Below are 11,662 nucleotides of genomic sequence, written 5' to 3'. Positions count from 1 at the left end.
TAATGGTGTTGGGAGGCGCTATGAGGCGCCATAGCCCATTTCCACGTGATATACCGCCCCATTACACATGCTGACATGCTGTTACGAGAGAATATTATATATAAGCTTACATTTAACCAAGCTGTCTAATTATGGGGAAGAATTGAGAAGACATACCATGATCATGATTCATGAATGATCTCTATATATGCATTATATCGTTTTATTATTTTCTTATATGACTTTATAGGTCTCGAAAATATGATTCATGAATGACCTCTATATATGCACTAAATCGTCTACAAAGAATCTAAATACATGTAATTTTAGCGAAATGTCATTTACGACCTGCTTGACAAAAACGGGATGTTCCAGCCATACAAATACACTTGGTAAGCATAAAACAAGATTACACGATTGATAACTTAAAGGGAGTAAGAGAGATGTGTTTAACCCGTTTTTAATTTATGTGCTGAGAATGAGTGTCGTGATGACAGTGGATAAATGATCTCGTAAAGATTTTGGAAAAAGCCTCGATCGTAAATGTTGTTCTTAATAATCTCAACACCGTCATCTTGTTCGAGTTTTGATCTTTTGAAGAATGATTTCCATTTGCTCTGTTGAGGCTTTGTTGTCTCTTGACTCAGATCATCTAAACTAGCTTTTAGTGCTTCTGTACTTGCCTTTGCTTCTTTTACCTTCCTCTGCCAACTTAAATAGTCTTCCCATTTGAATGTCTGCAATATCAACTCAAAACATCATATAAATTATTGAGTAAATTTTTGTTTTCGTCCCTGAGGTTTGTCCATTTTAACTAGTTTAGTCCAAAAATCTAATTTATAACAAAACCATCCCTAAGGTTTGCATTTCTTAACGCTTTTCATCCCTAATAATTAAATGAAAAAGCACCCTTAGGGATGAAAAGCGTTAAGAAATGCAAACTTCAGGGCTGGATTTGTTATAAATTAGATTTTTGGACTAAACTAGTTAAAATTGACAAACCTCAAAAACGAAAACAAAAATTTACTCTAAATTATTTTATAGGTCAGACCAGGGTAAGTTGTTGACCCAAAAGATCTAAAAATACTATTAAAAAAAAACTATTGTTTTGAATCTGACTATAAAATCAGATTTTTGCAATAATATAATATCTTGAATAAAATGAATCGGAAGTCTGTACGTATTAGAAAACACTTTGGGCGCCTTTCAACCCGTTTAGCGTGAGAGCCCGTGAAAGATTTAACATAACCGAACTGAACCAACCCACTCATAAAATAATGGGTCAAAGTCAGCACCTCTAAATAGAAAGAGACAACCGACATTACCTCGTTAGTGGTGGTATTGCTGACACAGAGGCTAAAATGGTACCCAAAGAAACCAGATAAAAGGAGCGAAACTATAGCCAGGAACACCATTATAAGTATCTGAGTGTTGTAAGAGCTTATCAACCACTGTTGCAACAAATAAAATATTGTTACAAATACAAATTAAACTATATCAAAGAATAAATTAAATATGAAAGCTATGAGATAAAATTTATCGTAAGCATGTTTTGAGATATTGCACAATTAACCTGTACAACATGTGGAGCCAAACTCCGGTATGAATTTTCAATGCCATAATATGCTGCAATGAGAGCACAAACGAACATACAAATTAAGATTTCAAAAAATGTTGTCTAAAGATATTACGAGCATTTAAGACACCTGTTAAAATATATACAACTTCTAGTTCTTTTAATCGACCAGCAAGAACTAAGCCGATTGCAACGGTCCCATATACACAAAGAAAGAAATGCCTGCAGGGTGAAGTTCCATCGTATGTTTAGAACGGAGAGATCAAAGTCAAAATATGCCATTTCGTTAAAGCGAGATTAACTCACCATAGAAGAAACATCACAAAATAAAGTGTGTTTTTCTCCCCTATGCAATTATTCTGAAATGGTTAGAATCAGAATCGGTTCACGTTATACCATATTTCAGGGGAAGAGAAACTTTTTTTATGAAATAAAGAAGAGTCAAACCATCCATCCACAGTGATGATCAAACCGCGCAACACAGCGATCGCATATGCTGCAATGCTTGGACCGAGCAGGCCTAATTGACAAAACAATAACAAGAAAATATTAGCATTAGTGAAAAGTGTTCAAGGTCAACCCGACCCCTTTGACCCACTCAATTTGCCACCACTAGTGAAAAGTTTGATAAAAACAATGTGTGTACACATACTTTAAGATTTTGCAGGTTGAACATTCTTTTTCTGAATAAATTATGTTGTCATAGGGGTATAAAGAGAGATACTGAGATACATTTTCAGCATTGATAGTTCCTGGATCGGAGAAACTAGTCAATAGAAAAAGCAAAAATCCTACACCAACAGCCAACACGCTTGTGTATCTGCAAAATGTATATAGAGTTCAAGATAATATAATTGTATCTATATAAAGCTTCTAGGTGACAACGCAAAAGCAGTGAAATCGTCTTCACACCTGTGATATCCACCCATATAATAACTAGGAATATAGTTAAAAGTTGAGATCACTATCAAGTAAAAAGTTCCACCAACTATTGCCAAGTATAACGCCTGAAAGAAAAAAGGTGGAAAACTGAATATTACATAATACTAAACACGAACGACGGAGAACGTGGAAAGGAAATGTCAAATGTCAAATGCCAAAGGAACCACAGAACTATAACCCATCTCTAATTTTTAGTGTCATCTATATTTCTCAGTGAAACAGTAAAACTTTCAGCCGTTTTTTTTTTATTTTCACAGTTTTACCCTGTGTGTGTGTGTTTTTTAATGAAACTTATGCATCAAAGCATAGTTATTAAAGGCGTTAGGTGCACTCAAGGCGCATAGGCTTTGCCTGGGGCCTAGGCGCAAAAAAAAAGCGTGGGCCTGAGAAAAGAAAAGCGCACAACAAAAAAATTAAAATATTTTTATATAATAGAAAATTAATACTATTCTTCAAATAAAATAAATTAAAGCTATTATATAACATTTAATATTGTCAATTTAGCACCAAAAGTTATAAAATGCTAGTTTATTGGTGTAGAAAAGTAGTTTCGTTAGATAAAAGTAGAAATCTAGCAGGAATCTTGCCAGAATTTAGAGAATTTTGCCAAAAACTCTCAAGAATTTAGGAATCTCGCCGGAATCTGTGCATGAACCAGGAGAATTAAAGCGCAATTGCCTTGACTTAAGGCGCAATTGCCTCGCCTCGCTAGGAAATTGGGCCTAGGCGCAAGAGACGATGGCTTTTAACAACTATGCATCAAAGTATTAAACACTGTAACGCGCATTTTTTCCCGTTACGTTTTCTTCAATAATCTTGTCTATATGACAGCTTAACCAAAAAACACCCAAATGTTGCATTGATTCAAAACTAGCATTGTTTCACAAGTGTGAAGGTAACAAACAAACAATAGAAAGCTTCAAACACAAACCTGTAAGATAGGATTAGGCCGATCGCAGCAGTAGTACTGAGTAATATAGAGTGCATTGGTACCTCTAGACCCGAACACAAACTCAACAAACCTCCTATAACAACCAACAAACAAGCATATCAATTACATCATTTTCATATAATTTAATACCTAAAACAAATCACCAATCGTGTTACTTAAATTAAAGGTCAATTCTTTGAGAAAAAAAGAATGAAAATTAGGGTTTAGGGTACCGGAAGTAATCGAAAGCGCCGAAGGTGAGGAAAGTGTGAAGTCGTTGGATGAAAGTGCCTTGAAATATAGGCCACTGGCCGCATAGAAAAGAGACGACAACCAGTAGAGTTACGAGCCCGTGGCAGACCAGCAGCCATTGCACCCCCATCAAGTATCAAAGTGATCAACACGATGATGAATCTCTATGTGTTGACTAATCAGTTGTTGCAAGCCCGGATTTCTAGACCGTGAAAACGATGACGTTTCGCCAGTCGTTCGTTCCAGAAATTATTTATTACCATATTTTATTATTATTATTATTATTATTACTAAAGTAAACTGCTAAAATCGTCCATGTGGTTTGACTCAAATTGCTAGATCAGTCCAAAATAAACTTTTTTTGCTAAAAGAGTCACTGAGCCTAGTTTCTGTTGCTATTTCAGTCCAATAAATTAACACCGTTAGAACCTCCGTTAATGAATGGGTAAAACTACTAAATTCGTCCCTGAGGTTTGATTCAAGTTGCTAGATCAGTCCAAAATCAAGTTTTTTGAATTTGTTAATTATAAACTTATTTAGGTATATAATTTTTCTAGACTTACATTAATTTTTTGAATTTGTTAATTATAAACTTATGTAGATTATAAACTTATTTAGGTATATAATTTTTCTAGACTTGCATTAATTTTTTGAATTTGTTAATTATTAACTTATGTAGACTAGGGAGAAAGCCCGTGCAATGCACGACATGCATAATAACTATTGTTTGTTCGTGGTAAGACGTCTGACACGGCCGGTGCATAACGTGTAAGACAATACGCCTACAAAGGGGCGTGCTAAAACTTTATTAAACCATGGACCATAAGTTGTTTCCTTGCAAAACTTGCCGGCCAAAAAGAAGTGAAAAAAGATGTCTTCCAAGGAAAAAAAACATGAAACAGAAAAAGGAAAAAGGAAAAACGCATAAACTCTCGCACGTCTTCCTATCTTATTGGATAACACATAGACCAAAATTTAGCTAACGCATGCCACCGTCATCCCCAATCCCATCACCAGCCAACTGACTGCAGTGAAATAACGAAAAGAAAACTATTAAAAATGGTATACTATGTTTACGTATATATGCATCGAAAAGTAGTACGAGTTTTCATTACTAACACTAAGTGCAGACGGTATACCTTTCATGTGGGTCACTGTCAACTGTTTCTTCTGAATCCGAATCTGTATAAGCAGGCCTGGGAAGGAAAAGCACGAAACATTTATGTAGACGGTTATCCAAAAATAAATATGCACAATTACATTGTTTATGGAAATCAATCAATTATAGTTGAAAGTTTTTTTGTTGCCTTTCCATTTATAACGACACCAAGTTTATTTTTTTTCAAAAACCAACTTCTCCCCTTATATGTCTTTACACATTCGAAGTGATGCGTTACCAAGTTTTTTTATTCCTAATTTTTTAATGTAGAACAATGCACTTTTATATTTACGAACTCAAATTTCCGACTGTTGTAGCCTCCTAATTTTAAAATAGAGTAAACATATACCAGGTATGTAAATAACATTTCAGATCGAGTAGAAAGGTAAATAGCACATCTTTAATTAAAATGGTTTATTAAGCAGGGCACGAATAAAGTGTAAGCCGATATATACCTTCCGATCGCTTCAACGCGCTTAACTGGTGTCGGTATGGGTAGCACCCCTTTGTCTTTGGCGGGGATCGATGGAGGTATGGAAGAACCAAAGGGCTTACAACCATCCCCATCTAGGAGGACATTCTTGCAGTTGAAGGATTCAAAATGGCTATGATCATAATACGTACACGAATCAAGCTGGAGGGTCTGAGTGCTGCCCACAAGAGAGTTCAAACAATTCGGCAGTGTTGAAATGCTTCCATCAGCGTTCCTTACCATCACCAGAGTGAACTTATCCTGTATGTCAGTGGAATAAAGGCTGTAGACATGTGACAGGCCAGACTCTGCTGTGAGTATACTATGAGCAGTGGTCTTTGTCAAGCGTTGGGCGGTGTCTTCAAAGCAGACGACGACAGCTTCGGCTGTTGAGTAAAACACCTCGAGTTCTAGCCTGAAACTGTGTAAGGTTTGTAATTTATTTTCAGTTATAAGCCTGCATGAGAATGGCTACAAATTAATACAACTAAACATTTTTAGAAACAAACCTTGCTCTCGGGAAGACAACGGGGTTTTCGCACCCATCACACCACATATCGTTGTCTTCACGCCCCACACCTTTCATGCAATTCCCACCGCCACATGTCAGCCTGAACCACTCTTGGCTATTGCGTATGCGTTTGACTTCAACATGACAGGTGAATTCAGCACTCTGCACATATTACCAGCATAACTATAAACTTTAACCATTTGATTCAAAAATGATAACCAATATTGTGTTTATCCAAAATGACATATCCTAAGTGTATATTACATTCTAATGCAAACCTGATTTGACCTTAACCAAAATGACATTAGTATATTGTAAACAGAGGTAAAGTTGATGAACATCTTTTTTTAATTGTAAAGTACTTAAACCAAAATGAGGAAAACATTTTGCTTAAGAAAAGCTTATTATTTGAAATCAATACATGTAGTCAAGATTATACCACCATGCCGACATATATCTTTACGCTTCTAATAAACTACTTATTATAGGAATAGTATAATATAGATACCATGAGCCCAACTTTTTTAGCCTTTTTACGTTGTTTATGTATAATAAATGTTGATTGTATATTATTTAAAATATGAAAAAAAAGGTTTTTCTAGCACATAAAATTTTAATACAACTTTATGTTTGGCTTTTGTAGCACATAATATTTCGTTATTTTTCATAACCTTGTCATTTTAAAGCCATGTTTATTAATTCAACAATTGTCTCTTACTTTCATCAATCACCAACCACTATCAATGTTTTGACATGGCCAAGATCACGGTAAATCATTTTTTGCTATGGAAGCCAACATTAGCATCATTTTTTGCTATGGAAGGCAGCATTAGCTAAATCATTTTTTTGCTATGGAAGCCAACATATGCATATAATAACCTAAATAAAAATACTAACTTTTTAAATGAAAAATCAACCCTGCCTTGGTTCTAGTAACACGCAGATTGCAAGTTGACATTAGAACATTAGACCATGTGTAGTGGTTAAGAAAAATAATGCCCCCACCATGGGATATTATCCGACATGTGGCAGTCCAGTCAGCATGGGGCATTATTGCAAAAGTGGCGTAGTGGGAATAATGCCCAAATAATGCCCATTCCAATCATTAAACAAAAAAAAACCAAACTAATTTCTCATTGGCCAGTCAAAACCCAGTCAACCCATCACAATCCAAAAGTGGCGTTTTTATAAACATGCGTAACTCATTTTTTTTTGAAAAATAATGCCCCATAATGCCCTATGTAATAAGGTGGGGGGCGTTTTTTTTTTGGATTTTTTTTCAAAAATAATGCCCCACTACGGATGGTCTTAGAGATCAATGATGTCAAGTGGTAAACAAATTCTATGCATTAGACACTTTGGGCGCTACCACCCATTTACTGACAATCAAAACTGACAATCACAATCAAAACACTAACGTAACCCTTAAAAATCAAAAATTAAATCATTGCAATTCTAATAAAATTCTTTGAAAATTACCAGAGTGATTGCATGAGTTGAGATTTTAAAGGTTATTCGGCTCCTTGCTGAATTGAACGCTCTGGGTTCCATTACCGAACTCCCTTACGTGAAGTCGCCATTTCTGCTACTACTTAAGCCTGTGTTAATTAACAAATTTAGATGAAATCATACATCAATAACATATAGTTTGAGATGAATTGATATTCCTCACCGTCTAGGATTTTGCTAAGGCGGCCTTGTGGTGTCCAATTCAACTGCCAATCACAATCAAAATCAATATATGTGATGATGATACACCTTAATAGGCAGTGAAAATAAACAAACGAAAGCGTTCGGTACTTTAAAAAAATCAAGATCAATTTGATACATTGAGCAATACAATATCGATTAACATTGACCTTAACACAAAATCGGCAGACGGCTTCTGGGAAAAGACGGAGGAAGACAAAGAATGGACCAGAATCTTATTCAATTTGAGTTGAGTTGAGTTATGATTATCATGAATTAAAAAATTGAAGAGAATAATAGAGATATAAAGAATATGTTTATTGTTGGGACTTCCAGTTTCTAGCTGGCCCCGTTCTTTTTTTTTTTTTTTTTATAAAATAGCCGCCGTTCGAAAAAAAATAAAGAATAGGAAACCCTTTCCACTTTCCATTATTAAAAGCCTCACTATAGGGTTCTTTGAATGTTGAGGAATGAAAGGTTTTGTAACCAATGGATTGAGTCCTGGGAATGTCTGATCAGTTTCGACATTACTTCACATTTCTCATATGTATTTATTGTAGCTTTTGTGTGAGTAGGAGGTAACATAAGACCTTTCATATGTCATCTTAAATAATGTAGAAATTTTAATTTTAATTCAATTAATAAATTATGGTTTGAGAGATGTATTAAATGGGATTCAATTTTCATTTAAGCCAATTCAGTTTAATACTATAGGGTCTGTTATCTTATTTTAATTTAATATTTTATGATTAATTGAATATAGTTATGTAGAAAGACAACTTTATCCCTAAACTAATCTCATTTAGTATAAGCATTAAAACTTGCAATATTACTTTAAGTACTGCATTTAAAACATCATAAATGTTGATTTTAAAACAGAACATGTAACTAAATTTTAGATTATATATAGATTATAAACTTATTTAGGTATATAAATCATTAATATCACAAGATTATAAACTTATTTAAGGCGGGTCCAGTTATATTTATGTTCGTTGAATAAATCATTAATATCACAAGAGAAAAAAAATGGTAAATGACAGGTTCTTAATGCATCAATACTTGTACCAAATGCATTATATATTTTCTTAAATGTCTTAAAATTTAAGATAAATTACAAGTCTACCCTAAATATATAATTTAAATTTGTGTTTAGTTATAAAAATATAAACAGAATGTAGCTCTTTTGGAGAGCGCAATTTTATTTGACCTGTCTTAAACACTGGTTTGACCCGAACCCGTTTTGACTCAAACCAAAATAATCCTTTTTATGACACTTGTTCTGGCACGACATGTTGTCCGACCTCACCTGAATGATAAGTATTATTAAATAAGAAACCACTTAATTAAGTAGAAAAAATGAATAAAAGAACTTTATAATCCAAATATTAAATTAAAATAATTGATAAATATTAAACATTAAATATTACGAATTAAATAAAAACAAATAAAAATTATGTTAATTTCTTAATATTTAAATTTACATATAATGTTTGTATTTTTCATAACTAAATATTGTTTAAATTAACTGTTGTCTTATTTAAATCCTTAAATAAATACTAAATATTTACATGGTAACAACAACAACAACAACAACATCAAAATAAAATCAGTATTTAAGGCTGGGCCGGTTAAATTATGCTCTTCAAAAAAGCTACATTTATATTTTTAAAACTAATTTTATTTAAATTAAATTAAGTATTATCTTATTTAAATACTTAAGTATATAATTAGCAAACATTTAATGATAATAATAATAATAATAATAATCAAAATAACTAACAAATAATTTTTCAAAATAACTAACAAAAGGATTTTTTTTTCTCTTGTGATATTAATGATTTATATACCTAAATAAGTTAATAATCTAAATAAGTTTATAATTAACAAATTCAAAAAATTAATGCAAGTCTAGAAAAATTATATACCTAAATAAGTTTATAATCTAAATAAGTTTATAATTAAAAAATTCAAAAAATTAATGCAAGTCTAGAAAAATGATATACCTAAATAAGTTTATAATTAACAAATTCAAAAAACTTGATTTTGGACTGATCTAGCAACTTGAATCAAACCCCAGGGACGAATTTAGCAGTTTTACCCATTCATTAACGGAGGTTCTAACGGTGTTAATTTATTGGACTGAAATAGCAACAGAAACTAGGCTCAGGGACTGTTTTAGCAAAAAACGTTGATTTTGGACTGATCTAGCAATTTGAGTCAAACCTCAGGGACGAATTTAGCAGTTTTACCTTATTACTATTCCCCTCTATTTTCATTCAAGAAATTACTTATTACCATATTTTATTAATAACTAGGTTTAAAGAAGTTCGCCGCGTTGCGGCAAATTTCTTTTGTTATTTATTCTGTGTTTACATGTGTTTTGAAATCACTACGAGCGTGTTGCGAATGGAACTGCTGACAAGAATAAAAAGAAAATGTAGAAAAAAACACTAAAAGGTAACCGAAAGAAAATCAACCAAAACAGTTGTATGGTAACGATGTTGTTCATATGAAACCCGCGGTCAGAGATGAGCAAATTGTTCTGGGTACCGGTACCAAATTTGTCGAACCGAAAGATCTTAAGTACCAATTCGGTACCGACTTTTGTCGTTCCTGTTACCGGTTCACTACCGTTTTTTACCATCATATACCGGTACCGTAGCCGGTATTTTCGGCGTCAATACCGATTCTATATCGGTTGACACCGAGCTCATTCCTACCCCTGAAACTAAAAAAAGAAAAAAATAAAAGTTGAAGAAAATCAACAAAATAAAGTTGTACGATACCTTTGTTCGTACGGTAACCGTGATCAAGGATGAGCAAATGGTACCGGGTAGCAACACTGAATTTCCCGAACCAAAAGATTTCCAATATCAATTCGGCACCAACTTTTGACGTTTACTGTATTAGTCTCGTTTTTTACCTTCATGTACTGATACCGAACAGGACCGTCCCGGTATTTTCGATACCAGTACTGGTTCGATACCGGTTGATAGCTTATCCCAACCCCTGATATTAAAAAAAGGATTAAAGTTAAAAAGTAAAGAAAATAACTATTATTATAATATTAAAATAATAAAAGTATTAAAAAAACTATATATTATTATAATATTAAAATCACTATTCATTTCAATTCCTATAGTAATATATAGTAATAATAATATATAGTAATATACAGTAATAATAATAATATTATTATTATTATTATTAGGCAAATTGGAAAATAATAATCCCATCTTTCTAAAATTGGCCGATAATAATCCCAAATCAGTTATTAGCCAATAGTAATCCGACCTCGTCCAATTTTTTTTTTTGTAAAATTGTCTGCCGTTAAAATAAGCTTAACGGAGTTAAGTATTTTTCCGAATTACAAACCGATGTTTTAGGGCTTTTGATCAGAACGAGGATACGAGTCGATCGATGTAAAACTTACCTCGAAATTGCATTTGAAATGGCTTGAATTTTGTTAATCGGAAGTTAAACACCCGAATTGAAGCACTGTTTTCGTGGGTTGGGGGAAGTATTTCGAGGTAAGTTTTACATCAATCGACTTGTATCCTCGTTCTGATCAAAAGCCCTAAAACATAGGTTTGTAATTCGGAAAAACACTTAACTCCGTTAAGCTATTTTAACGACGGACTATTTTACAAAAAAATTGGACGAGGTCGGATTATTATTGGCTAATAACTGACTTGGGATTATTATCGGCCAATTTCAGAAAGATGGGATTATTATTTTCCAATTTGCCTTATTGTTATTACTATTCCCCTCTATTTTTTTTAACGGCAACGAATATTACTATTCCCCTCTATTTTTTAACGGCAACGAATCTTCTAATTGGGCTACTGCGGTGAGATAAAACCCGCTCAGTTTAAGAATCGAACTAGCGATCTCCACCTACTCGTCTAGTCCCCCATCATCACCAGGTGTCGCAGAAACTAAATGTTGAGAGCAAGAATTGAACTAGGGTCACTTGGAGCATCAGGTCTCTCTCTTATCACTCCACCACTAGCTCACTGGCAACTATCCCCCTATGTTAATTCACAAAATAAGTTTTGTGACTTGATTTTACTATTTAACTTGGTATAAGTCAATATAACTTTATATACAACTAACTAAAGCACTCATCATTTTTCTTTTGTGGTCCA

General features: G+C 33.3%; 1 protein-coding gene across 1 annotated transcript; it reads right to left on the bottom strand.

Moving 5' to 3' along the window:
* Positions 1–239: 239 nt before the first annotated feature.
* LOC110878286 (probable protein S-acyltransferase 17) lies at positions 240–3,965 on the bottom strand. The gene is made up of 10 exons (XM_022126564.2): positions 3,662–3,965; positions 3,429–3,522; positions 2,468–2,562; positions 2,208–2,375; positions 2,003–2,075; positions 1,862–1,914; positions 1,686–1,777; positions 1,553–1,605; positions 1,305–1,430; positions 240–716 (listed from the first exon to the last, which is right to left on the bottom strand). Exons 1-10 carry the CDS (start codon positions 3,808–3,810, stop codon positions 429–431), a joined length of 1,191 nt encoding a protein of 396 aa, XP_021982256.1. The 5' UTR covers positions 3,811–3,965; the 3' UTR covers positions 240–428.
* Positions 3,966–11,662: the final 7,697 nt, after the last annotated feature.

This window comes from Helianthus annuus, chromosome 9, assembly GCF_002127325.2.
Source record: "Helianthus annuus cultivar XRQ/B chromosome 9, HanXRQr2.0-SUNRISE, whole genome shotgun sequence".
Taxonomy (NCBI): domain Eukaryota; kingdom Viridiplantae; phylum Streptophyta; class Magnoliopsida; order Asterales; family Asteraceae; genus Helianthus; species Helianthus annuus.
The sequence above is the reverse complement of the archived record's forward strand: the minus strand, read 5'-3'. Positions and strand labels throughout refer to the sequence as shown.

Coding starts and splice junctions, on each gene's coding strand:
- LOC110878286 (XM_022126564.2), bottom strand. CDS start 3,810: ATGGGGGTGCAATGGCTGCTGGTCTGCCACGGGCTCGTAACTCTACTG. Junction 2,076..2,207: donor TCAACCTGCAAAATCTTAAA/GTATGTGTACAC, acceptor TTTGTCAATTAG/GCCTGCTCGGTCCAAGCATT. Junction 717..1,304: donor GCAATACCACCACTAACGAG/GTAATGTCGGTT, acceptor TTGATATTGCAG/ACATTCAAATGGGAAGACTA.